Source organism: Aphelocoma coerulescens, chromosome 1, assembly GCF_041296385.1.
Source record: "Aphelocoma coerulescens isolate FSJ_1873_10779 chromosome 1, UR_Acoe_1.0, whole genome shotgun sequence".
NCBI lineage: Eukaryota > Metazoa > Chordata > Aves > Passeriformes > Corvidae > Aphelocoma > Aphelocoma coerulescens.
In genome coordinates, this window is record NC_091013.1 from 62,175,843 (window position 1) to 62,202,892 (window position 27,050).

General features: G+C 38.6%; 1 protein-coding gene across 1 annotated transcript; it reads right to left on the minus strand.

The window, feature by feature from the left end:
- Positions 1-25,863, minus strand: SUGT1 (SGT1 homolog, MIS12 kinetochore complex assembly cochaperone). Its single transcript, XM_069009560.1, has 13 exons — positions 25,730-25,863; positions 25,604-25,649; positions 22,129-22,219; positions 21,366-21,435; positions 20,977-21,047; positions 16,897-16,950; positions 15,144-15,160; positions 14,049-14,083; positions 13,531-13,627; positions 12,416-12,523; positions 2,598-2,688; positions 1,123-1,304; positions 1-531 (listed from the first exon to the last, which is right to left on the minus strand). Exons 1-13 carry the CDS (start codon positions 25,771-25,773, stop codon positions 430-432), a joined length of 1,008 nt encoding a protein of 335 aa, XP_068865661.1. The 5' UTR covers positions 25,774-25,863; the 3' UTR covers positions 1-429.
- Between the last annotated feature and the right edge of the window lie 1,187 nt (positions 25,864-27,050).

Genomic DNA, 27,050 nt, shown 5'->3' on the forward strand with positions numbered 1-27,050 from the left:
TTGTATTTACAGTTTTATTTAGCAGAGTTAAGGAGCAAACAATTTTAACACTCTTGTGAAAAGTGTTTTTACCCAAAATTGCCAAGATGTAATAAGTTATTGAACAGAAATACCAGCTGTAAGGCAATAATCCTGACCAGCCATTAGAGATCACCCTATCCCAAAGAGCAGAGCTGATAAAGGTGGTAGAAAATTTGGACTGATGGACTCAATTCCCAGAAATTAGTCGGAGATGATAAAATAGGGTTCCACTCTTGAGTATATCTTTAACATCTGCAGATGAAGGAATTTCTAAAGCACGCAAAATGTAAAGACAATTCCTGTTTTCAAGGGAATATTCAGTGCTTTGAATCCAAGAATGCGATGTCCATACATAGTGGTCAGTACATGACTATGGCAACACACAGATGGTAAAGATCAGAAACAGGGTTAGAATTTTTTCCATTCCACGTCATCAGGAGGATTTACTTCTACCTTCCTTTTACCAACATCAGACCAGTTGGTGCTCAGAACTGTGCCACCAGACTCCATCTGCAATATGAGAGAGAGCTTGTTTAGTTTGCTGAGAATTCTAGTAATACAAAAGCCAATTTCTTACAGCAAACTTCAAAGAACAATGATTACACAGAAATTGTGTACGTATGAAAATTTGACAGAGCCATCATTCCATCATCTCCAGTCCAACAGTACTTTTATCACTACTGGACACAGTGAGATGCTGCTTCATTAACAAGAAGCTTTTAAAGGGTCAGTCACGTTCTTGCCTGTGAAGACTACAAATTAAACTAGATACAAGCAATCAAGAGGAATTTGATCCTTTTGACCCCTGGCAAGTCTTCAAGCTCTGCATGAGCCAAACCTCTACTTTCTTTGATAACACTAATTGAAATGAAGAGACCAGTGACAAAGCACAACCTTGTACTTGAAGAGTCGCATTCATTAGTGCACAGCCCTATAGCTTTCAGTGAGAGTAGCTGTACCAGTATCTCCAAGAGAACCACAGCCATTCATTTATAGGCCCAAAATTCTGGTAATGGAGGCTCTTCCTAACTTATGCAAAGTTTAGTGAATTGTGTCAGTGTGCAAAAGTCACACATTTCTTCAGAGAAAATGAAGACTTACGAATGATTTGTTCATGGCACGTTTTACTTCATCGGTACCATCTGAATAGATTTGCTGGAAGAGTTTATTTAAAGCAGCATCTCCTTCTAACTTCTCATTTTTCTCCTCTTCTTTGATTTCAACTACCAGTTTGTCCCAGTTCCTTGTATAGTGAGAGGATGATGGGTATAAGTGCTGGGTATCTGAAAACAGAAGTGTTAGTTAACTAAGCATTTTCTCACGACTTTGAGAGCGGCAGAGAACGCAGACACATGTACCTGATGAATCAGAGATGATAATGGAACATGAAAATGCAAATGGATTCCTCCAAACCGATAGCATTGCATTGCAGTAACAAAAATAAAGGAAACTAAGAAATGCAGAAGTTTATTTTTAGGTAAACAGAGTTACATAATTTTGTTATCCAACATACATAAAAAAAGCTGGCCGACAGCAACACAGATAATTAAAATCAAAATGAGGCAAGAGATATTGGCTGACAGAAAAAAAACAAAACAGCAGCCTAGACCCACAGGAAAAGTTGAGCTAAATTTAAAAAAAAAATCTGAAATCAATAAATCAGGAAATTCAAATTCTGTCAAAAACAGAATGTTTATCGGTATTAGAAACCCCAAAGTATTAGTTTTCAAGAGAAATGCAATACTTAAGGAAACTATACCTAACTATTTAAGCAACAGGTCACATAACTGCCGTCCTGGGTATGGCCAGGACAGAATTAATTTTTTGCAGTAGTGGTGAGGGGCAGAGCCTGAAGCTCTGTGGACATGGCCAGAAGATACTCTACACCACCTCAGATCATTGCTGAGGCCAGGAGTAAGGGACACTCTGGCATCCCAGAAGAAAGGCAGGGCTTCCAGTCAAGAAAAAGGTGTTGGGGAAGGGAAGCCATCCATCATCAGTTCATTGTCACCCGGGGTTTTGCATGTAAACCACTCTCTCTTTTGTAGCCTTTTGTTATTAATGTTGTTGCTGTTTGTTTTCTAATCTCATTGCTGCTTCCAGTAAATTGTTCTTATCTCAACCCTTCCCCTATTGTGCCTCCAATTCTCAATCCCACTGCTACGAAAAGGGGGAGGGGAAAGGAGAGTAAGACCCTGACAGTGTCCTTTGGGAGAGTCCCAGTGGGGCACTGAATTGGGGGGTACCATTCCTAAACCACAGCACATGCATGTCACAGCATACAGAACTGCAAAACAGGGACCCAAACAGATAAGCAGAATTAATGACAAGCACATATCCTTAACAATTCATCAGACTAACAGAAGTTATGAATAAATTTAATACCTATGTTTCACTAATGGCTTGCAGACTTTCTGTCAATTCTTGGCAGTGAAAACAAGACTATTAAATGGCTGTTCATTGCAAATATGAAGCTGTGATTTTATAAACAATATTTAACACAAAACTATTATTAATAACTGTAACTCACTCAATACAAATAAACCATTTAATACTTAATAGTTCAGAGAACAAACCTGGTGTAAATTGTTTTAACATAGGAGAGTCTCCCTGGCCCTCCAGCTTCTCCCATCTTACAGCCTCTGGCTTCTTCATTTTTATCTCAACCTACAAAACACAAGATAAAGAACAAATTAATCCCGATGGCAAACAATTCTGCCAAGCAGCTCCAAAATTGGATCCTGCAGCTGTAAGAAAATACATACATTTGGTTTTAGAAACACAGCCACTAATATGAAGCCTGTATCACACCCAAATTTACCTACCTTACAAGATGAAGTTAGTTGAGTTCAAATCATTCATCAAATGAGCTCCCATGTCCCTGTGCAGCTTTTTTATCAGACTTCTACCCTTTTGTTCAGGACCACTTAACTTTCTTGTGGTTACTATTCACTTGATTCTTTTTGTAAATTATGACATCCCAGAAGTAAAGGTCAGTCCCAATGTCTCCACACTGCCAGGCTCCAAGGTATTGCCTTTCAAGCATCCCTTTCTTGGCAGTCAGCTCTCATAAACAGCAGTTTTGAAAGACTACAAAATCCAACTTTATCTAAGTTTACATTTCGTTTACCAAAAAATTCCATGTTTGATGTGTAGTACACAAACCAGAGAAACACCCTGGGACTATACAGATCTTCCCACTGGAGAACTTCAGAAACTGTATTAATTTGGTTCAATGAACAAACACTGCTATGGAGAAAACTGTTGAGTATTCATTGACAAAACTGGCAATTAAAAATGGATATGGTTACAATTACCATAGGAGAAACAAAATTAAGTGAAGTATGTCATGCCCTATTCACAACTTCACATATCCCTTTAGACAACCATACTGAAATGTTTTTTCATCATTAACCTTCGCCTTTGGTTACAGGGTTACAAAGTTGCAAAACAATGTCTGCAAAACAAGGACTGTCTAATGTCACTCCAATTCACTTAAGGAGACGTCACAAAGTTCATATGCTGCTATTAATTAACTGAAATCGGTGCTTGCTAAACTTCAGTGCTTCCTTATTTGTTAACAGCTCAGCAGAAGCAAGTTCTTAGTTCTACCTAAAGCCACTACAACCTGGGGATCCCTGTAGACCCAAGAACAAAGACACCACTGTAAAAGCTAACCTTAGTTTCAAACAGCAAGCTCCTTGCACAGCATTATGTTGATCTGAAATTTGAACTTTATTTAATCCACTGGTCAAATCAATCACTGGTAAGCAACATACTGAGGTATCTTATCAAAACCAAAAAAAAAATTAGCTCATTGAAGTTTCAAGGCTTCCATGTTTGCAATCAGGATGAATTTTAAGAATCAGAATATTCAGTTATGAATGTTCCTTTTTATTTTTTATCCCTCAGGAAGCTACAAATTCCCTAGATAAGTTTAAATACTTATTGTCCACCACTAACATGTACTGAGAACAACAAAAAGTTTAAGATAAGAGGCATGAAATGTCTTTCAAGGCAGGGGAGAGCTTCAGTAAGCTTCTAAGTCCAACACCCACGTGTATTTTATTTCCCACTCCCTGCATCTGTTGGATTTGCAATGTTTTCAGCCACTTTACAAGTTACAAATTAAGCATCAGAGCATCTATTTTTAAAATAAAGTCACAGAACCAAAAACAACCAAATAAAATTAAAATGCTATTAGTCTGGATGCCCAACCTACCATCCCTAAAAAAGGCCTGTATTTCGGAGTTTAATATCACAATCTGTAAGGATGCAGAGATTTCTGTTAAACTATGCAGAAGAATTATTCAAACTGTGCCAACAATTATTCTTCAAGTAAGACAAAAGAAATCAGCAAAGCTACCTCCATTGGACTCTTTTAAAAACTTTGAAAACTGCAACCTTTATGTTAATTTTTTAGCACCTACACTCATAAGTCTAATGCTCTGTGATTAGCTTAAGGAAGCAAAAAATATGTGACTATCTACATATAAGACAATCAAGTAGTTTCACAAGTGGCAGAACTAGCAGGTTTTTTTCCCCAGTGGATTTGGATCTCCAGAGCCAAACATTTAAGTTAATTAGCTACTTACAAAGGAACTAATTAGTTACAAGTAGATAAGAGTACTGCATTAAAACAATTCTCCTCTGTTTCTTATATAAACTCTTCACAACCTGAGGAGACTCAATTGAGTTGTGCACTTAAGTTGAGGAGGCTCTAATGTTAAGATTTTACACTCTGATTATTAGTGCGTCCCCCAACATGTTTTAGGGGAGGGGGGGAAAAAAAAGCAAATGCTTGATACTGAAACTGCTCAACCCCATACCTTTTCCATTTCTCTGTTTAGTTTTTCTTACACTAACTCCTCTTGCCCTTACACTTCAGGCTTTCCACCAATATCTTTCACTATCTCAAATAGAGATTATTTCATCCACACCAAAATTGACCTCTAATGCAATATAACGCTTGATGTGAGCTACTACACATGGACTTTTTTCTACTCAGAATACAATCCTCCTCAACGAATCCTTATAAAGACCTTTGGCTATTCATCAGAGTACTCTGCCCATGCATAAAAAGAAGAAAATAAGGAAGAACTTCAGTTTTGCTGCTCCAGTAATCCCCCTTCTCCTTTTCTAATCTGCTAGATCTTACATTTTCCTCTCTGAAACTGTCCCTAAGCCAGTACTACATGATAAATATCCCTACGGAAAAGCAAATGACACAAACTAATTCCCAGTGTAAGATGCAGATTTCTTAACTCTAAACCATTTCAACCCTGCCAAGCTAGAAGTACACACAGCTGAAGAGCTGAGACAGAATGTATTTCTGACATGATTAAACTTCTACTCTGTCTACTACATCCACTTCAATTGAAGTTACTCATTAGGCGAAGTGGCAGGCAGGAGCAAAGCTAGAGAAATCATTAACTTCATACCATTATACAACCACATTTTCCAAAAATATAAAGCTGTAAAGTTCTGCTTGTGAAGGCGCATATTTCTTCAGCTTGAGAGCTCTATTTGATCTAAGAAGGAACAACTTTGTGAGTCCCCATTACATGCACAAATGGCAATAAATGCATTTTAATGAACGTTTTAGCACAGATACTGATAGCTATCACACAGAAAAGTTAACACATCAGTATGGACATTTGTGTCATATCTAGCAAAAAAGTACTGCTAGCTTTTTCCTCTCCTTTGAAAAAAATTCACTTGGGCAAGAGAAATACATCAACACTCTGCCAACTACTTTGATTCAACATTTATATTTCATAAAATGTATGCCCTGCGTACCTCGTGCCAACATTAGAATATAAGACAGGAAAATTGAACTGCAAATTAAATTCTCTGCATGCCACTTAAGGACAAGACTAATTCCTCAGCTTCTCCTTGTAGCTCAATCCATGCAGCCACCTGACCATCTTGGCAGCCCTCTGCTAGGACTTACACTGGCAAGCCTGAAACGGGACATGGTACTCCAGATCTATAAAAAAATCCCAATGCAATGAAGATGTAACACACTTTCTCTTTGAAGTCCCTTGTATTTTGAGTTCAAAGAGAGCAAAGCAAAAAGGAAAAGACACGTGAAATCTTGAGAGTAATTCATGCACTACTTGTTTGAAATACCATCTTGAGAGAAACCTACCCCTCTGAGAAGAGGTCCAAATGAGGGATTTATTGTCTAGAAGAAACATCACCCACAGTGAAAGGACACAGGTAAGTTTCTACTCAGAGCTTTCTAGTCATAAAAGTAATCAATTTTTTGAAGCCTACCAGGAATTTGGACATGCTTGCTTGCAGCTTAATCCCAGTGCTAGCTATCAGAAAAGATGCCACAGTTACTCTCAAAAGCTACTCTGAACCATTTCATTGATAGTATAAAAATAAGAAAAAACACCTTATTTTAAGACAACTGGCATAAAAGAGCATTTAATTCAATTTTAAGAAATAATTTCTCCCCTTTGGTAAACATCAAAACAACACTAGTTAGCCAACATTTATTTTCTAGGTAGATACTTCCTGTTAAAAAGTCCAAACCTCCAATGAACTTGATTTCACTTGAACTTACATTCTGAGACAGGCATTGTCAATCTAACTGAGATACATTAAAAGGGAAAGAATTTTTATCTTCCACCCTAAATGGAGATTTTGCTGTACACTGACAAACTGCAACTTTTTTTTTTTTTTCTAATTTCTACTCTGTTTTGTATTTTCCAGTCCCTGCTAAGGGAAAGTTCATTTACCACTGGCCAATTTCTGTCAAGCTCTGATCAGATGGATGAAGGAAATCAGAACTGGCAAAGCTTAAGCAACTGCTCAGCCACTAATTTTAAGACACATCAAAAATACCCCTTGCAATTCTGGTGTTCTGCTGTATCAAACACATGAAAACAAGAATTCAGTGTTTCTAATCAACTACTTTGTTATTTACTGAACTACTGACTGCCTTCTCTGAGTCATAAATTTTAAGGGTTTAGAGTTGTCATTTTGCGATCATCTCATGAATTCTGTAGGATAAAATAGAACAATCTTCTAAAAATGTAAGACCTATTCAAATGTACCTCTAAGAGCACATGTGCCTACAGTTTTGGTGTCCTAATTATTCAAAGATCTTTTATATATTGCTTGTAGGCTAAGTTCTGAGATTTTTGGTCCATAACTTTAGACAAAATATATTAAGATAAAATAATTCTACAGTATTATCACACACAAGTAATTATGAAATTTGTTCTATAGGGAGTACACTGCAACAGATGGGATTTACTTCATTTCTTTGCCAGCTATGTATTATGGAGAACTGGGGGAAAAAGGTTCACGTTTCCTGTGACTGATATTACATAGCCAACACAAAATTTTTGAATTTTAGAGGAGAAGCTAGCAACACAGATCATTTTAGTATTCTGAAGCTATTTGTCACTTCATTCTCCACGTAAACCATCATTATTCCAATAGTTCTCAAGACAGATAAAACCCCTTATGCATAGCTTTCTTATATGCATTTAAATAAAGCATGGGCAATGATTACATGCTTGTAAAAAGTAAGTTCTCAGAGAATTAGCAAGTTTATGTCTTCCTCACATCCATCTTCATTCATACAGAAGAATAAAAATCAAACTTATTGTTAAATAAGTAAATATCATGCTAATCATAGTGAAGATTTCTATATGGTCTATCCAAGAAATTGCTCCAACTAGTCCTGCCTAAAAGATGCAAGAAACTTCAGAAAATTATCCATTCATCTTAAATATTAGTTTAGAATTTATAGAAAATGCTCAAGAATATACATGGGAGATATCAATCTGCATGAAAGCCTCACAGGGAAAACAAGTATACAAGAGCAGCCAAGTCTGCATTCAAGTGCCTACAAGCAATTTAATGAAAATATCCTAAACAAAAAAGTATCTTTAAGGATCAGACTGCAATGGTAAGACCCAACTTCAGTTAAAATAAATCTGTTCCTCTTGTTTATCTATTTGTAAACATTTGTCTGTGAACAGAGACTCTGATGACAGTGCAAGAGTGTGTGAAACAGTTCCACTCTTTGCCTTTTCCCTCACATTCAAAAACGGGCATCAGTTCCAGTTAGTTTCACAAGGTATTTCAGAGTTTGCAAAGCAAAATATTGGTTCAAGGAAAAAACCAACATTCCACTGATGCACACAACCATATTCTCAGCATGAAGCTGCTGAAAGTGTGCTTCTACCTCAGATATATCTATTAAGCAACAAATACCAACTGTAAAGGAAGCTGAGGCTTTCTAACACCTCCCCAGTTTGCAGCACAACTTTGATCTCTAATTAAAGGACAGTTCTGGGGTAAAGAAACCACTTTTTACCACTTTTTCAAATGACTCTACACTGCTGTAAGTCATTGCTTGCAAAAAGCACAAGGCACTACAGACTGAAAACTCACAGCAATTGTCCTCAGTTTGTCTGTAGATAGGGGAAAAACAGAAAGCACCATCTCAAATTTTCTTCAAGGTCGTAAGCACACATGCTAAAAGTACATAGTCATCTTCCCTCTCCTCAGTCTAAGGAGAAGAAAACCCCAAGCATCACCTAGAACACATCAGAAGACCTAGAGAAATTGCCCATGTTACACAAGTTTCCAAGAACACTGCAGAATATTCCCCTGGAATCCCAAATACACAGACTCATAGACTGAGCAGAAGAGGGAAAAGAATGTGAAGCTGATTGTGCACATTTAATGACATTAGAAATCCTTATACTATTTGTGCATTTCTACTTTCCTGGCGTATTTTCTGGACAGATATAGATTGACTAGTTTTCTCTTAAACATATTTAGCCACTCATTTAAATTTTTATGCCTTTTTCCTTCTATGAAGGAAGCATGATGACAATATGCACGCTGAGCTGCAGGATAATTGCACCCAGGCAACTTGCAAAGAGCAAACTTGGTCCAGCCTTTACATTTTGGCTCCCTCTCCTGGAAAGAAGTGAAAAAACAAGTAGCACCACTAAGGGCACCTTCCTGTGAAATGCTGAATGCAACACGGTTTTCAGCTTCCATTTGTAAGACACCAATCTCAAATTTCTACAGTGCCTTTTGGAGCAGCTGTTACCTTTTGCTTGATCAGATTGCTACAGTCAGACACCTCTGACAGATGACGACTACAATCAATAACATCAGTTGATCTAGTTATGATCTACCAACTGTGCTGTTAATGTACAAAATGGTATGCAGATATAGCAGTATCCTTAAGAGAAGGGCTCCATTTAGTGGTATCCAGCGTTTTCTCACACAAACATTAACCTGAGGCCTCAGGCCATCAGAATTATATGCTGAACAACAAGAGGCAACTCTTAAGTTACATGCCACTGAATGTGAGCAGGAACCAAAATCAACTCAAAGCTGAACTTGTCAGCAGTGTTACCTATTGAACAGCAAGTAAAATTTTTAATTAGGTAAAAAAAAAGCTTCAAGGTATGGCAATAATAGATACAGTCAATATTAAAGACAACCTGTATCCATCTGTAAAACTGATGACAATTGGAGAATATAAAATACTAGAAGATGTATGAAGACAAATTTAAGACTTTATCTCAAAACTGGACTTCATCCACATATTATGCTGTTCTTGAGTCGGCATCAAATATTTTACCTCTTCTAGTTCACAGCTTGAAGTCAATGTCTGCAGATGATAAACACTAATTTACTTCTGCTCAAACAGAAACTATTGAAACAGCTCAAAACATCTATCTACGCTACCTCTGCAGCACTTGCTAGTGTTACACTGTTTTTTTCCAAACAGACTTTGTATCTCAGAGCTTGACACAGCATGGACTGATAGAAAGGTATAATTTTAATTTCCTTGCTGGGAAAGAAACAATCCTTATGCTAGCAATTGTATTTTTCACCTCTGTCAACGCTTGCTGAAAGAACCAATTCAAGAGTCTCTGAGTTCTGTTTGCTCTTTGCAGTTACTTTAGAATTTTTAGTTCTGCAAATACAGTTAAGGCTATTTTCTCCTCCTTAATTTGCATCTTTACCTTTATGCCTTTGCATTTGTCAAGTGATGCTGAGTTTCAAGTAGTATTGAGAAAACACTCTACAGCTTCTCTTAGTTCCAAAATATGCAGGATTGTTTTTACTCTCTGCCAATTCTCGTTTCATTCTCTATCCATTAAATTTATCAGTTGTATGAAGTTCATGGACCCAAACTATGCACCACACAACCCACTCATACGTTCCACTGTTTCCTCATATATTTGCTCATGTAAGTAAAAACGAAAGGCCAGAGTCTTTGTTGCCCTGTGATGACTAGACGATACTAGTGGCAACATGGCTCACACATTCAAAGCAGCAACACAAAATAAAGCAGAAGGAACAAATAAAATTCTCCTCACCTGAAATTACTAATCTGGAGGAATAGATCTGTTTCTATCCCATGAAAACTCAACTTCTTTAGGAGTGCGTAGTAAGAAGTTCATATAATTGGGAACATAATAAGATTATTTCTTTCCTTCCAAGTCCTTACAAAAGGACTTCATGTAAATACTACAAAATAATATGCAAACGGTTTGAGAAGTTCTAATCAATAAGATTAATTTACCCAAAGTAGTATCTGCTTATCTTCCATGCTGCTCATAAGAGCCAAGTACATACACAAAGCTAAGAAAAGAAATCTGAATTTCTGGCGATCAAACACTAAGGCTGCCGCATTCCCTTAAAGCGTTTAATATTTTTCTAAGGAAACTATTACAAACCTGTAAAGAAGTCTTTGCATACTTAACATAGAGCTGCTTTTAATTTTTTTTTTTTCTTCTTCCAGACTCCCTCTGGTGGTCAGAACAAGAACCAGCTGGGGCATGGTTTAAATTGTATTCCTTCACTATGCCTTCACAGACAGCCGTACACTACTCCTTTCTGCAAAAGCAAGGACATGCTGAAGCATTGACTTTTGCAGTTAGAACACCTTCTGTGCTCCCTCCTACCCGTTTTGTCTCAAAAAATAGTCTCTCACAAGTATTTAGGAACAGTAACATTTGAAAATAAATGCAAAATATTTACAGTTCAGACACTGCCTGAACGTAACTCAGGCTTTCACCCCACTTTTGGAACCTCGAAGTTCAACTAATTCAACCTCAAACTAGGCTCTAGACTACTAGAGATTATTTCAGAGATAAGCCCAGGCTAGAGGTGCCAGTGTGGAAAGACAAAGTCAAGTGAATTTCACAGTGCTCAGTAACATGTAGATGCTTCCTAAGAAAGTAAAAGAAAAAAGTAAAAAATTAATTTCAAGACAAAATTAAAAGTGTAACACAAGCTAGGTAAGATAAAGAAAACAGGACCTCACAGCTACTCTTCCAGACAAGGTCCATCCCCATTCTACTCAAATTTATACAAATACTATTGGACTACCAGATCTTCTACATATTTTGTGCCATGTAAGCTCTTACGCTGTGGGGGGATAAGTAAAGTGCTCAATCACACAACCTGCCCAGGTTTCTTTTACAAGGAGTGGAAAAACAAGACCAACTTTCTGTGGTAATCCTCTCCTGCCATCCTGGAGCCCCTCTTCCATGAAATGATGCAAGAACTATTATAGGTGCCTTTCTGAGAATGAAACAGGTAAACTGGAACATGAGTACACAAGAGAATTTCCATAAGCTCTGCAGAACCACTGCTGAAATACAAGAGAACAATCAGCATTATATTCCAGCATTGGGGATTCAGGCTTGGCTGTGTGGACAAAGCATATGTCTGTCTATCCATTATGCCAACAAGAAATGCTATGCCAGACCCCTGTTTCTTATTTTTCTATACTTGTAATATAAAAGAAGCAAACTGCTGAGACAGAAGCATTCTCTCACACCATCCCATTTTCAAGTGTCTCCAGGCACATACTATTTCCAGGAACAGCATGGAATAGCATGGAACATGCTCTCTCGAAAAGCCACGGACAGTTAACCGCACGGTTAACCTTCACCAGCGAGAAGCCATGAAAGGGTAGAAAACTATTTCAGCAAAATCTTCCAAGTCTGACTTTTATTTCTTGGGCACACAAAGATAACAATGCTTCACCAGGCAATACTGCCTCCTAGAAGTTTTGTGTAAGGGCATTCATGCTTTCCTAATACCTGAATTCTAACAGTGAAATCACAGTCTTCTTTCTCTAGCAACAAGTGAAAGAATCCTCAACATAACTGTCATTTGCACTTCAATAGGCACCATCATATTACTATTTCTGATATTTGTACAAGTTTAGAAAGCCTCCCACCAGCCAAAAGACAAGCTGAAGAAAGAAAAAGCATTTCTGTATGAAAAACAAGATATTATGACTGTTGCAGAGACACAAGACAATAGAACAGAAACATTTTCAGGATTGGAATAGTCCAAGAAACAATTTACACTTTAAGCAGCTTACCTTTGTGGAAAGCACTTTAAATGTACTTTGCTCTGGCACTATAGAATGAAGAAGATCAAGCTTTAAGTTGAAGTCTTCACCTGATGGAAGTCTCACTGATGCATTCATCTGTTAAAAGTTGAAAACATATCTCTGGTCATCTCTGACAGCAGCTCCATTTTCAAGTAAAGGATTTCGCACAGAGATTAAGTGATTAAATTAATATCCCTTCAGACCATGCCATTACACTACTGCATCATTGGACAAGGTCTTTCTAAAATACACTAGAAAATCAATAGAAGATTTCAACTCTTGCTACATGGACTCAGAAAGCCTACTATCTTTGTCAGCTTGATCTGAAGTCTTAAAGGAAGGAATTATAACAAATGGAGTATCAACATGTTAATAATGGAACATGAAAACAATCTGCAACTTCTAATACATGCAAGCTACAGAATGATGATGAATGATGATGAATGATGCTTAGATGATTTCAACAACCTAAAGCAGGTAATAATAACCAAGTATTTCCAGTATTTCACGAAGTAGCAAGTTAGTTAAGACTAACTCTTCAATATTGTCAGCTAAATTAAACATGGAATTCATTGGTACAACATATGGTACTTCATTACAGAGATTACTGTACCTCCTTAAAAAATATATTTTGCTGCTACAATTTTAGCGATGCCAAAAGGAAGAAAAACCCACCCAGAAATATTCAGTCTATTTCTGTAACTATCCTAGAGCAAAATATTACTCGTTCGTACCTGTTTTGAGAATACCTTGTCTCTGCCCAAGCCTGCTCCAGACACATGCATAGTCTAACCTTTTAAGTCCAGATCACTTCTTCCCCCTCCCCTCCACACACACAGGCAGCTGAAAACCAGATGTTCCCTTGTAGGATGCCCACCTCATACTGCTTGTGTTTAAGTCCTATGGACACTGCTGTGGTCATTGATCCCAAATCACTTGACTGGGCACACACTCATGTGCAGCCCAACTGTACATAAGAGAAGCTCAGGCAGAACACCACCCACCCCACTCTTTCCATGCTACTGCAGCATATAATATTCACTGGCTTGAGTACTACATCTCAGGGAATTTAGGGATGAGTATCGATAACCAATACAAATCACCTTTTTCTCCAAAAACTGCACACTGACATCATCCTTCTGCGCATTCTTGATCATTATGGTCACAATTACTTGAGATTCTGTTTGGTACCAGTCATACCTTAAAAAAAAAAAATGAATAATTTTTTTTTTTTTTTTAGATCACACAGTATATAAAATTAGATCCCTTTCTTAACCCATTCACTTTTTAGCTCAGAATCTTTAACATATCTCAAAAACATTACCTGTACCAGCCACAATGGAACAGGCTTTGAGTTAAGCTCAGCATGAGAATGAGAAAACAGAAGCCAGAATGCTGATGCTATTCCCCTCTTTCCTGGTTAGGTTTAACCTCCTGAAAGCACCATTTAGTCTGAACAAAAGCGATGGCACTGAGAAACACTTCACTTGGACTGCCACGTTTCTAAAATTACCCCAAAAAACCCTTCTACAGTCATTATCCTGCTACTCCAATCCCCAAGCCAAAGAGTAGCTATATGTCAATTACTTTAAACTTCACAGTAAAGCTGAAGTCAACTTACTTGATCTTTGGTGGCAGAGGCTGCTGCTGTATATTCTAGTTGAAGCACATTCAAATGGAAAGAAAGTTACAGCAGTGTAAGTGAAAATATACCATGAAGTACTTTTCAAGGCACAAATAATTTTCAGCAATTGTTCCCCTTTTCTTGATTCCGACTGCTCCCCCCTTCCTCGATTTATGTGTGAACATTAACTTGCAGGTGAAGCTCTTCACTGTTAGGTCACTTACGGCAGATTACAAATTTAAAAGTTTCAATTTACATTAAATATGTCAGTCTGTAACTTGAATGTATTTTATAAATAGCAATTAAGTTCAGCTTAAACTCATTTCTTTCTGGGTAAGACATATACCTGGAAAACATCCAGTGACTATGCTACTAATCTATAAACCATGAAGGAAACTTGAAGTAAGTCTGAGAACTCAAGGTTTAACTTTTAAACATAAAATCATTTTAAGGTTTTTCTTCACATACTACCACCATGCTTCCTGTACATTTTTCTCCTCTGCCCTATTCTTAAAATGTAAAAAAATTAGGTAACTTTTAAAGAGGGAGCAGAATATCCAATACAAAGTCCACCTTTTTTTTTTGTCCCAAGGAAAAAAAAACACACACAAGAGGAGAGGTCAATTTCAACATTTCTTGTGAAGACTTACAATAAAAAAAAAAAAGAAAACTGAAAGCTGAGCAGGTTACAAGAGAAAAAAACCTGCATAAACTATTTGCAAGCTTCTGGGAAAAAAAAAAGTTACTTTTTAACAGTCCCAATCAAGTTAGTACTGAAAAACAATTAACCACAACTGGTTAATTTGTAAATTAGGCTGCAGACTGCAAGCCAGAAATTTAAAATTTACCTCAATGAATGCACAGTAACTGCCAGATTTGTTAACCATTCCTAAGAGCTTTCAAGTTTCAAATTTTGCAACCTTGGTCTCAAACAAAACACTTATGTTTAGAAGAAAAGTTAAATCCTTCAGAATTACATGCAATAGGAAAAATTCTTTTTAAAGCTTGGAAGTGAAACCACTGAAGCAGAAAATATACTCTAGCTTAACAAAAAAGTCATAATAGTACACATATTAGAGGAAAACATCTTACCAAATCTGTCTGTGATGCTGCAAAAAGAAAAGAGTTGCATTTTCAGGAAAAGATATATTAAACTTACAAGGCACAATCTTATTCTAGCTTGCTTCAGTTACTCCAGACATCCTGCATTTACTCCAGTCTCAACAGCAGAGGAAGTAAAAACACATCAGTTCTACCTCTAGTACTTTGCTTTCATGACACTTTACTTCTTAATCAGACTTCAATCAGCAACTTGTACAAACCAACAACTCTAATATAAAGCATGTTCTGATTAACTGAATCAACAAACTTTCCATTACATTCCCTTGCTTACCTGAAACTGATACAGGCCTTTTTTAATGAAAACAACATCACAGGAAATGAAAGTTAAAAAAAAATCCCTTTCTGGGAGTCTGCACTAGGTTTATCATCCATCCATCCACAGAAACGGCACAAAGCTCTCACCACATTTTTATCTCATGCCAGGGAAACCCCACTGGGGAATGAAAAATTTGAAAATCTGGCAGAGAAATTCACTCACATGACCCTAAATATACTGTAATACTTGTATCTAAACTATAGCTCAGTATCCCCTCTTCTAAGTATTTTTTTCCAAAATACTTAATATTTCAGGTTAAGTATGTTTGAAAACAAACTTTTCCTCTGCTTCTTTATAATGCACACTGACAAAAAGAGATTTTAAAAAAAAAAATTAAGTTGCAATGAAGAAATCAGAGTTACTGCTTTGTTGGTGGGTTTGTTTGCTTTGTTTTGCTGGTGTATCCCAGAATTAAAAAAATGGCTCAAGAAAGACAAGACAGTGAATATTCAGGATAAAACAGGAGAACCCAGTTGCACCAGATAAAACACTGCAAAATACAATTATGACATTTAAGAAAAAAAGTGTAGTATAACCTCTTTCAGAGGAAATTGTCACCCAAAGTAACTCTGCAAAAAAGACTGTGCATGCCAATCACTCATCTAATTCCTCCAAATAAAATTAAGCCTAGCTTCATGACAAAAAATGTCTCAGGAAGCAGAAATCTGCTCATCCCTATACAACACAAAAGGGTTCTCCTTTATTTGGGTTTTAATCAACACACTGACACAAACTTGTTCTACTGTCCCGTTCTCCAGTGAGCAGCCCAGAGAGGAGGGAAAGTCACAACAGATGGAGGAAAAAACTACATGAGTTATTCTGCTCTCTCTCATGAAAATCCCCAGGCAATTTAAACTCTGTGGATGAGCTGATTGTCAGGGCTGTCTGTCCATAGGAAGGTATGAAAGGAAACACTGCTCACACTCAGTGACTGCCACGGGTTAAGTCACCAGAACAGCCATTAGCACCCATGGTACTTTCCACACAGAATCAAGGAGTAAAATCTCCAAATTTCTACCTCTTTCCAACTTCATCTTCTGCAAGACTTGAAAACTCACTTTAATGTAGGCTTCAGATAGCAAGCTGACACACACTTCTACAGCTAAAATTAGTTTGCAGTTGTGTATGAAAATAAGTTAAAATTAATTATGATTGTCTGATCTTTAAATAAGTACTCTCCTGGCACAGCTAATTATTACACTAAAAACCCAATACTAATGTTCCTCTAAATCTGCTAAGGGTGTCTACTCCAAGAGAAACAAGAGTTAGAAAAACATGACTTCTAAAGAAAAAACAAATTATTTTGTTCTACATAAGAGGAAAGCAGTGAATTTTTGAAAAACATAACACAGCTTCCAAGCACAGGGCATATCAAATCCCTTAAAAAATAGATGTGTTTTTTCTTACCATTCAGTGTTTCTTCACATCTTTTAATCCAAATAGTAAAGGCATCATCTACATCTAGAAGAGATCAGACACAGTAATATTAAAACTCTTCAAGCACTACATGCATTGCATGAAGAAAAATTCCTCTCAGTTGCCAATTGGAACAAATCCATCCCAAACTTGTATCAATTTACTAAAAAACGTGTTATTTCCTATTATCTTCTTGTAAGCTCTGTCATTCCACTTAGGCTTTAAGTATTTTTGTACAACTCCACTATATGCTATATTCAATTAAATTCTAATTAATTTGCAGGAGACTAGATTTTGACTAACTGACACAAATATGCTATTGCTTTCCAGTCTGTTCAATCCCTATGTAACTGTTCAGAAAGCAAGAAGTACAGTTCTACACATTTTTCTATTTTTCTTCAAATTATTTTTTCAAACAGTCACACACTTCCTCTCCATAGAAATGTCAGGAGAGATGGCCTGTTGTGTGGACAACCCAAAGCTGTGCAACATTTCACAAACACCAAGTATTCTCTCCTGGAAGCAAGCTTCCCAGATAGAAATGAATTCACTGGAAAATAGCTAAAAAGACAGCTCCGTAACAACAGAGCAATCATCTTATTTCAACAGTATTCCCAAAAAATATTTCACAGTGAAGAAAGTAAAAAAGTGGCAACATTACTGACCAACTACTAAGAATAACTGAACTTTTTCTCGTTTTACAAGTGAATTCACATTATCAACTATCAGGCAAAGAACACGAAGAAGCTTGACAAAAGAGTTCCCGGGAGGCACACACATAACACCAAATCTGACTCCACTGCAGCTATACAAGGTACTCCAACCCTCCAAATATAAAATGTACATAAATTTTGAGGTGCAGCTTAGGTCACAAAATCACTATCCCACTCCTCAAGCCATTTCATCTCCACTTTTCTTCTGCCATCCGACCAGACATCTTAAGAGTTATCTAAATTTTTTACTAGAAGAATGGGCAAACCCTGAAGCAGGCTGCCTAAGGAGGCTGTGGAATCTTCAGTCTTGGAGATACTTGGAACACAATAGTAAAAACACCCAAGCAAACATATGCAAATTCGAAATCAATATTGCTTTTGGCCAGAGCACAGAATTATGTAAGCTCCAGAGCAGCCCTGATACATAAATTAATCAATATTTTCAAAACTTAGCATGGTAACCTAAAAAGACTTTCAAGTTTTGCAGTCTAAGTAAGGTCTCCACTTATCTGGCCTCCCTCATCAGCAGATAAGGAATTTTCTTTTTAACCATGGCCTATGACTAGATTGCTATGCAATACAAACTTCAAAAGTAAGTCCAGCATTAATGCCCCTATTTTCCTAGATCACACTCTTTCCCTGCATCCCAGCACATTTTATAATTTGAGGCAATTTTTTTTCTCTAAAATTGTATTATCCTCCCAAAGAACTTATAAACAATTTCTACTAATATCTGCAGTTCAGAAAACCTAACTGGGTCTTCACTTACTAAAACTCTACTAACTCTTAGAATACAAGAAAAGTAAGAAGTTCCTTTAAAAAGTTGCCATATTCCACCTTTACTAAATTAGTTCAGTGGTCAGAGCAAAAAATCCAAGAAAAATTGAGTATAATTGTCCTAAATCCACACAGCACACTGAAGAGTACCAGAGTACACTCATTTTTCAACCAAGGCAACAGGAACTGCAAGTGTCTGCATGCACTGCACAGCTGAGCGAAAGGAGTATTGCTTTCTAAGGTTCTTTTGTAAAATAAAGAAACACTGTACCTTCCACAGCTCATCCCATCAAGTCCTATTTCCATATCCTTGTAGGTGGGTAATGGGAAAGTTGCTGTGGTACCCTGGGCCTGTCAGTCCTACCAGTGATGAGCACAAGTAGGAAGCTCATCGTTGTCAGCATTCTAGACTGAGATTTAAAACAGCCCTTACATTAGCAAAGAATAGAAACATGTATCCATGTGCTTCTGCCCACTTGTGTGGCAAAGAAACCAGCTTTGCCAGCAAAGAATTCCCCACCACAGCGATTCTTCCCAAGGCAGCAACAGCTGCAGTCTCTTCATCACCTGCTTAGTGTATGTGGCAAATTTTCCCTCTGTGCTTTGATCATTTTGCATTAGCTGCATTTAACTGGAAGTTAATTGTGTTGCCAAAATGCCAATGCTCACAATTGTTTCCACCTGGGATCCATGAAACATTCCACAAAGGCAAATTCTGTTACAGACACAAACTTGCCAGCAAATTAGGTAATATATGAAAGAGAATCAACTAAGTCTGTAATTTAAGAAAGGCCTTCAGGAGACTCCTCATCTCACAGCAGGCCACAGAATTTTGTAATGAGATAGAGGAAGCACAGCAGAAAGTATCTTCAGATACGGGAGTAATCAGGAAGTGCAAAGCTTCAGAAACACTTCAACTGAGTAAGCAACAGAACAACAGCAAATTAAATTCAAACAAGTAGAAATGAAGCAATTCAACATAGGAAACTATGTGGTAATTCAGGGATTCTGAAACAACCAAGAGGATCCTGGTATTCACTTAGTTAAAACGCTATCTGCAGTTCTGTGTTGTACTCTACAGCATAAATAGAACATAAGGTTACCCATGCACATGAAAAACCTCAAAGTGATACTGGTTGCCTGGGTGGGGCAAGAGGATGAAAAATAAAGATCAGTCATTCAATTAAATTCAGCAGTGATGAGCTTGGAGATGTACAAAAAGTTACCTCCCAAGTAAGGAAAACTACCTAAGTCAGTGGAAGGAATCTCTTCCTTTCATGGGAAGTTATTAAATAGAGAACTTGACTAGACTGCAAAGACAAACCTGTCTCTCTACTGTAAAACTAGTGGAGACTACCTAGTTATCCAACTAACAAAGAACTTAAAGAAATTTCTTATTTTCAACTCCTATTCCAAGGCAGCCTAAACTGACAGCTGAATTGCTGCAATTTCATCACATCCCCCTTCTACCACCATTCCACTGGCCCAGCACTGCTCTGCCACTTCACTTTTGATGGCTTCAGCACTCAGACCCTTCATTGGGCCATTTCAACACATTCATCCAGGGGGAAAGACTTTAAAAATAGTAGGTTTCTGCAGACTTAATGCACTGAAAGAAGAGGCTAAACAAGCACAAGAGTAATAAGGAGCATGATGACTTGGTATCAAGCACAAATTAGCTTACACGTCCATGAAACTCCACTTTAAAATTAGAGGATTAGATCATTTATTTGGGAGAGGCAAAGTAATTAAATTTTTGCTAAGCCTACATGTCCCAGCCACTACTATTACAGGTAAGACAACACACTGAAAACATCTGAGACCATGACAGCTCTTATCAGATTAGTGCACTTTGCTCTGTGTAACCTTTCAAGGTGTTTTTTTTACCATTTTCTCTTGCTGTTTGGAAGAGAGGAGAAGGTTTTATTTACAACGGGGGGTAGGAGAGGAGAGAAAGGAGTCACAATCATCTTGCAATTGCTTTGTTTTGTGCTTCCCCAAAGATTTTTGTCTTCTACCAAAGCTTTCTGTTTTAAGCTATTCTTTTCCTGCTTATCAAATAAAGTCAGGTTTTAAAAAAGTTCTAAGTGTTCCCAAACTAAAAAGTGCCCAAGTCCAGCTGGAAAGCCAACACTGTAAGAAGAAAAAAGAGAGATAATAAATATGCTTCTGTAATTAAGTGGTATGTAATGTAAGGTAAAAATCAATTTTGTCAGTTTGAATACCTGCCAAGTTGGACATTCTTTAAGACTGGTCTGTCAAACTGTTTAAGAAGTTGTTCCAGCTATACATAAGGAACCTGCTTTATTCAAAAGCTTTTTTATCACACTTAACACTACAACATTGGCATTATTTATCTTCAAGACCTCCAGCTACTAATTGCTAAGAACTTTAATACACCTTTTTAAACAGTTTCATGCAGTGACTGCATAAAGGTTCCTAAAAGTCAGACAGCTGATGTTAGGGACCCAATACATTAGCCTTTAAAAAAAAAAAATCTTTGGTCTTCATTTTAATCTAACACATTACCCATTTTTCTAACATAAGGAGTACTGTACACACAAGAAACTTTAATACTTACTGTCCAACCTCTGTCCCTCTCTGAAAGACTCTAAAGCAGATGCATAATTTTTGATATGGTATTCACCTAACCTGACACAAATAAAGAAAAACACAAGAAAAAAGTGATTACTTTTCAGTGTAATTCACATTCTACAGATATCATTCTGCATAGGTTAAAATGACACGTAAGAATTTAAATTACCCAACAGGTGTGTTTTTGAAAAGGCCAGGGCATTAAGATAACCACCCCAAACTAAATGGCTTTATTACAAGTGGGTTGCAAGCAGCATGGCATTGAATTTATTCGTTCTCAGTGTTGTAAAAAGTTTGCACAGAACCATAACCCAAACTCTAGTACTGACCTACAGATTATCACAATATTCCCAAAGTACCATAAATGATACATACCCTTTTCTAAGAAGTGCTACAGCATTATTTGGGTTGAGTTCTAGAGACTTCTTTGCATCCGCAACTGCATCTGTTGGAAGTCAGTTTAAAGTTGAGAAACATAACAGTAATGTTATAAAAAGCAGTGAATTGTCAAGTCTCTAAGTAGTGAATTTTTTCCAGGATGTACTACGTTATCTTTCTTATCTTGCACACAAATCACACTGAATTAAATCTAGCCACGACTGCCATACATGAATCCCTCATGGAGCTGCAGAGCTCTTATGTAAGATGTAGCATGACTTTCATTTAGTGAAATCCTCTGCTTAGATCTGAAGTGTGATTCTGTTTGGTTGGTTTTTACTGGCAAGAAAAAATAAACCAGATCTTATTCAGTTAATTTTTTTCCCAGGCATTATTCACTTATCACATTCCTACCATGACAGGATTCAGTCTCTACCAAGAACACAACAATGGAAGACACTTACAACACAAAAATCTCAAAATCTGCCTAAAAAGTCTACTTCCAAAAAGCTGCCAAGATAATACTAGGCTGGAATCAAATAGAAAGCTGGGACTCTAGAAAACCCATTTCACTGAAAGCTTTGCTGAAACAAAACAATCTAAGAAAACTACAAGATTATGTACTAATACCAAAAGCAGCCTGTTAAGTTACAGATAATGCCTTCTCTTGTTACTGTATTTGGCTTCAGATTGAAGACACCTCCTGTAAAACAGGTGTTATGATACACTTGTAAAAGGATTCTTAGACTGAAGATGTTACCAGCATATTTCTTTAGAAGAATATGAGCATAAGCTCGTTGACAATAATATTCGGCATCATCTGGATTCTTTTCCAAAGCTGTTGTCAGTTCCTGTAAACACACATAAAAAAATATGAAATAGTACTTCAGAAATCCTCATAAAAACACAGTACCAAACTCTGTTAACTAAGAGACATTTCAGAAGATAAAATCCTAACTGGCATTTCTGTTTACCTGTTGCTTAGTTCTCAAGTGCAAAGCTAAACATCAGAGCCTGAAGAAACCTGCCAATTATACAAAATTCAAGCAGACTGTTTCTTACTGCAAAGGAAGTGGAATTTCAAATGCTCTAAACATGAAGTCTAACACAGATGATCCTCTCTATTCCAAAGACCTTCCTACAATTCTCAGCATACTTGTACACAGATCTGCTGGATTTGAGAGAGAAGTGCAGTATCAGGAATTTGGAAGTCAACGCACAGTATGTCAAACAGTTGTGTGGAGATAAGACGCTATGAAGTACCATATAACACATATTATAGTGCATAAGAGATTGTGTCAATTTATGCTGAACACAAAAGCAGGAGAATTAAAGATTTATGGAACACAAGGCTCAGAGAAGGTATTACTGCACAATGGAAATAAGCATAAAGTAGTCCTTTGTTAAGGGAATCACTGGATATATGGATTGAAATAATTATACATTGCTCTCTCTAAGAAAAGTTCATGACTTTGCACAGAGAATAAAATCACAGTGACTTGAAGCACACACCTGGGAAAAGCATCTCCAATTCTCTCAGTTCTTTCCTTTGCTAGAAGACAGTCATTCTTTCAAAAGGCACTACAGTGCATTGCTACAGTACAGTAACTCTGTCTGCTAAGATGACTTCTACTCATACTTCCACCTGGAATCTAGCAAGCCTGAATGTAGCTAAGATACAAGCTTTACACCTGCAGAAATATTTGTACAGCACAGTTGCCAAAACTCTGTCCCACCAAGCCAGAGAAAAAAGAAGGGAGGGAGGACTTGCCTTAGTTCTAATTCAGATCAGTGTCTTTCTGTCTAACAGATGTCACATGAAGTGCTTATGCCACCTAGGAGTTACGTGGCCAGAAGAGCTTCTTCTAGCAGTGGCACGAGTTCTTACCATGTAAGATACATACACCTGTATGGAGGCACAGCACATAAATCTAAATCCTTGGGGGTCTCTGAAGAAAGGGGCAGGCAGTAGACAGCTGTAACTTGGTCTAATTGTACCCATGCCTTCCTGAGATTTAAAGACATTCAAAAGTAGTTGTCATTATGAAAATACCCATGGCTACAGGTATTCCACATGGCAGGGACGTGAGGCAACCCACATATCAAAATTGGTTTGCATTGTGCTGAGAGATGAAGTACTTCTGACATTCAAAACCAAGGAGGGTCTGACACTGAACATTAAAAGCACATCCACGTGCAGAATCACTGCTTTGACAGATTACCTCTCCCCCAGATATTATTTCCTGTGATTTATGCTGATGACAGATGCACTGATTAGGGCCAGCAACACATGAATGGATTCTCCTACAAAACTAACTCTCACCCCAGGAAAGCAAAGCAAACCAAAGCCAAGCATTTTCAACAGTGTGAAATTTCTCTCTTTGTGTGCTTTTTATTAGTAAGTCACCACACCTCATTGAGGCACACTTACATGGAGAAAGTAACTCCTGTAAGATGTTTGAGAAGCCGAGTAAAACTGGACTAGCACTGGGAACTCAGATCATGGACATCAGCAACAGTTACTTAGAACAAGCTTAGACTTTGTCCTCACACTCAAGTATGTGCTTTCTGCATATTTTGACTCTAAAGGCCCTTACCATGCGACTGAATTGCAAATCTGTTTCTAAATACACTGGAAAATTTGATAAAAAGTTTACATTAATTAGAGGTGCTTTCTGTCACCACAAAGTAGCCTACTTTTTCAATTTAAAATAAGAAGTCATTCCTGAGTTCACAGTTTTATCATTCAGACAGTATCTCAATTGCATCAGATCCAAGTGCAGAGAGCCAAAGCACAATCTCCAGGAATTAAAGGAATCAAAAATCCCAAGGACACAGCGCAAAAATGCCAGGCCAACTGGACAGAAGTCTAGCCAGGTATGGAAGCATTACACAGCATCATTTCTACAGAATCACCTCCGAGATTAGAAATATTAAGCACATGAACACAGAGATCACACATAAGACCATGCAAACATGGTGTAGTACCTGGAGACCTGAGCTCCTCAGTCAGCAAAAGGCTGCTCTGAACTGTGGGACTTACCAGTTCAGAGACCACCAAGCACAATCTGCCTGCTCAATCCAGGAATTTGGAAACAAGGCCTAACAACTGACACCAGTATTACTGTGTCAGGTATTAAATAATGCCTATAGAATGTGTTACATAATGTTCTGAAGCACTGAATGCACAAAGAACTGAAATACAAGCTAGAAAAGCAAAACAACTATGTTAATCCAGGAAAAAATACAAAAACACATTCTGACAGTATTCCTTAATACTTCTGATGAACTTTTGGTGTCAGGGATTTTTGGTCTGTTTGCTGGTGGTTTTTTAACCACAAAATGTGAAACTTACTTTTTTTTTAGTCCTTGAATTAGTTTTATTATGCCAGATAGACTCAGATATTCCAAACTGGTTTTTAAATGTCATTTATCTTTTGAAAAACTTCTACAAGTTACAGCCTAAACCCCAAAGAACTGAAAAATTTAGCTTCACCATTTTCTTTGTGGAAAGATAATTTAGTATCATTTTATGGTTCTACCACCCACTCTCTTCAAGCAGAACTAACCATTTACATCCTCTCCCCTCCCAAGTAGTTAAACAGAAATACTTATCCACCCTCCAGTTCTGTCTTCTCATCAACCAGCTGTTTTAAGTAAAAATAACCTTAGAAAGCACACTAAAACATATTAACTGATGAAGTCATAGAACAGGCCAGGTTGGAAGGGACCTCGAAGGATTATCTCATCTAACCTTTCATGGGAAAGGCAGCCTAAATTAGAGTATCTAGGAACCTGTCCATTTGTGCCTTGAAAAACTCCAGTGATGGGGACTCTACCACGTCCGTGGGGAGGATGTTCCAGTGAGTGATCGTTCTCACTATATAAAAATTATTTTAAGTGGAAAGGAAAGGAAGATCAATCGTGGTGCCCACAAATTACAGGGACAGGAAAAAAAACAGAGCAGGGCAAAATAAAAATTAAGATGGAATACCTTTCTTCAATAAGCCTGGGGCTTTTACACCCACAACTCTTAACTGATTCAGTTATGTGAACTACCATCTCCCTACACAGAAGAGAAAGTTGGTTTGTTTTGCTTCCCCCCCCCCCTTCTTTGCCACACAGGCAGCACGAGTACTGTGCCAGGACTGCGCCGGGCTCCCCTGCAGCCCGACCTCACCTGAGCGAGGCTCACGGGGGACCCCCGCCCATCCCCGGGCAGGCCCGGCCCTCACCTGCGCCGCCGCCCCCGGGTCCCGGTCGACGTCCGCGTCCGAGAACCTGTCGAGGAAACACAACGCCGTCAGCGGGCGGGCGGGCGGCGGGGCCGCGGGGGAGGCAGGGCCGGGGACGGCGCTCACCGCGGCGGGGCCGCTCCCGATGCCGCTCCCGCCTCCTCCTCCATGCCGCCCGTCGCCCCCGGGAATCTTCTGGAGCCGCCGAGGCGCCCGCGCCGCACGCACCCCGCAAGGCCGCGCCGCGCGAGGGCTGCCGGGAGGCGCGGGGGGCGGCGCGCAGGCCCCGCCCCGCCCCCGCAGCGGCCCTGGCGGAGCGGCCCCGCCGCCCTTCCCGCCCGCCTCTTCCTGCCCCGGCCGCTTCCTGCCCCGGCCGCTTCCTGCCTGCCTGCCTGCCGCCGGGCAGCAGCCTTTGAGCCGCGAGAGGTTTGTATCAAATCCTGCCGGTTTTTTCTTTTTCAGTTGTTAACCGGTAGCTGTAGCTGGACCAGTTATGATTAAGCAGTTGCGCAGTTGCGTTGTGAGCATCGTACGCTTGGCTGATCTTTCGTTTTAAAGGAAAAGGGAAGACAATCACCAGAGGAATTGGCTGTCTGGACGGGAGCCGCCAGGAGTGAAGTCAGCAGGGCTGGGCAGTAACTGGGGCAAGGTCATTGCGGCAATGGGACATCGGGACCTCTGACCCACGCCTCGAAGCAGACCCCAGGCTCGGATGGAGGGAAGAACTGCACCCGCAAGCATGAGAAGCAAGAGATCGCAGAATCACAGAATCAGTGTGGTTGGAAAAGACCTCTGAGAGAGATCATCGAGTCCAGCCCCTGACTGAACACCACCATGTGATCCAGTGCAGTATTTCTTTAAACACCTCCAGGGATGGTGACTCCACCACCTCCCTGGGCAGCCCATTTCAATATCTAATCACCCTCTCTGTGAAGAAATTCTTCCTAATGTCCAACCTAAACCTCCCCTGGTGCAGCTTATGATACCACTAGCAATAGGGGTTAGAGTACTAATTAATGAAGAAGTTACATAATCTGTAACCAATGAAGGCTGATGCCTTTGTTAAAATTTATAACCAGTGTGAAGTTTTGGTAATCAGAGAACCTGCCTTTTGTGGGTTACCACCTAGCTCCCTACTTTGTCCAAATCAGAATAAAAAGTAGAAATACCTCTCTTCAGTGTGGGAGCTGGTGCTGTGCACCAGGTACCCAGGCAATGTTCAGGACAACAGGGTGGTGGACAGGGCTTCCAACAGGCAGCCTGAGGCCTCCATCCTCCTCCTCCCTGGACTTCCTCCAGTGAAATGCCTCAGAAATAAAAAAGTCCCTTTTTTTTCCTCTGTGGCTTCACACGTGTGTGGAAAAAAACTGCAGCCTCAATTTTTGTTTTCTGACTCAGAAGTGGCTGGGATTTGAGCTGGCATGTTTTGTTTGGCTGCTGCACAGGC

Coding starts and splice junctions, on each gene's coding strand:
- SUGT1 (XM_069009560.1), bottom strand. CDS start 25,773: ATGGAGGAGGAGGCGGGAGCGGCATCGGGAGCGGCCCCGCCGCG. Junction 21,436..22,128: donor TCTTCTAAAGAAATATGCTG/GTAACATCTTCA, acceptor GACTTCCAACAG/ATGCAGTTGCGGATGCAAAG. Junction 1,305..2,597: donor GTTAAAACAATTTACACCAG/GTTTGTTCTCTG, acceptor TTCTGTTTTCAG/ATACCCAGCACTTATACCCA.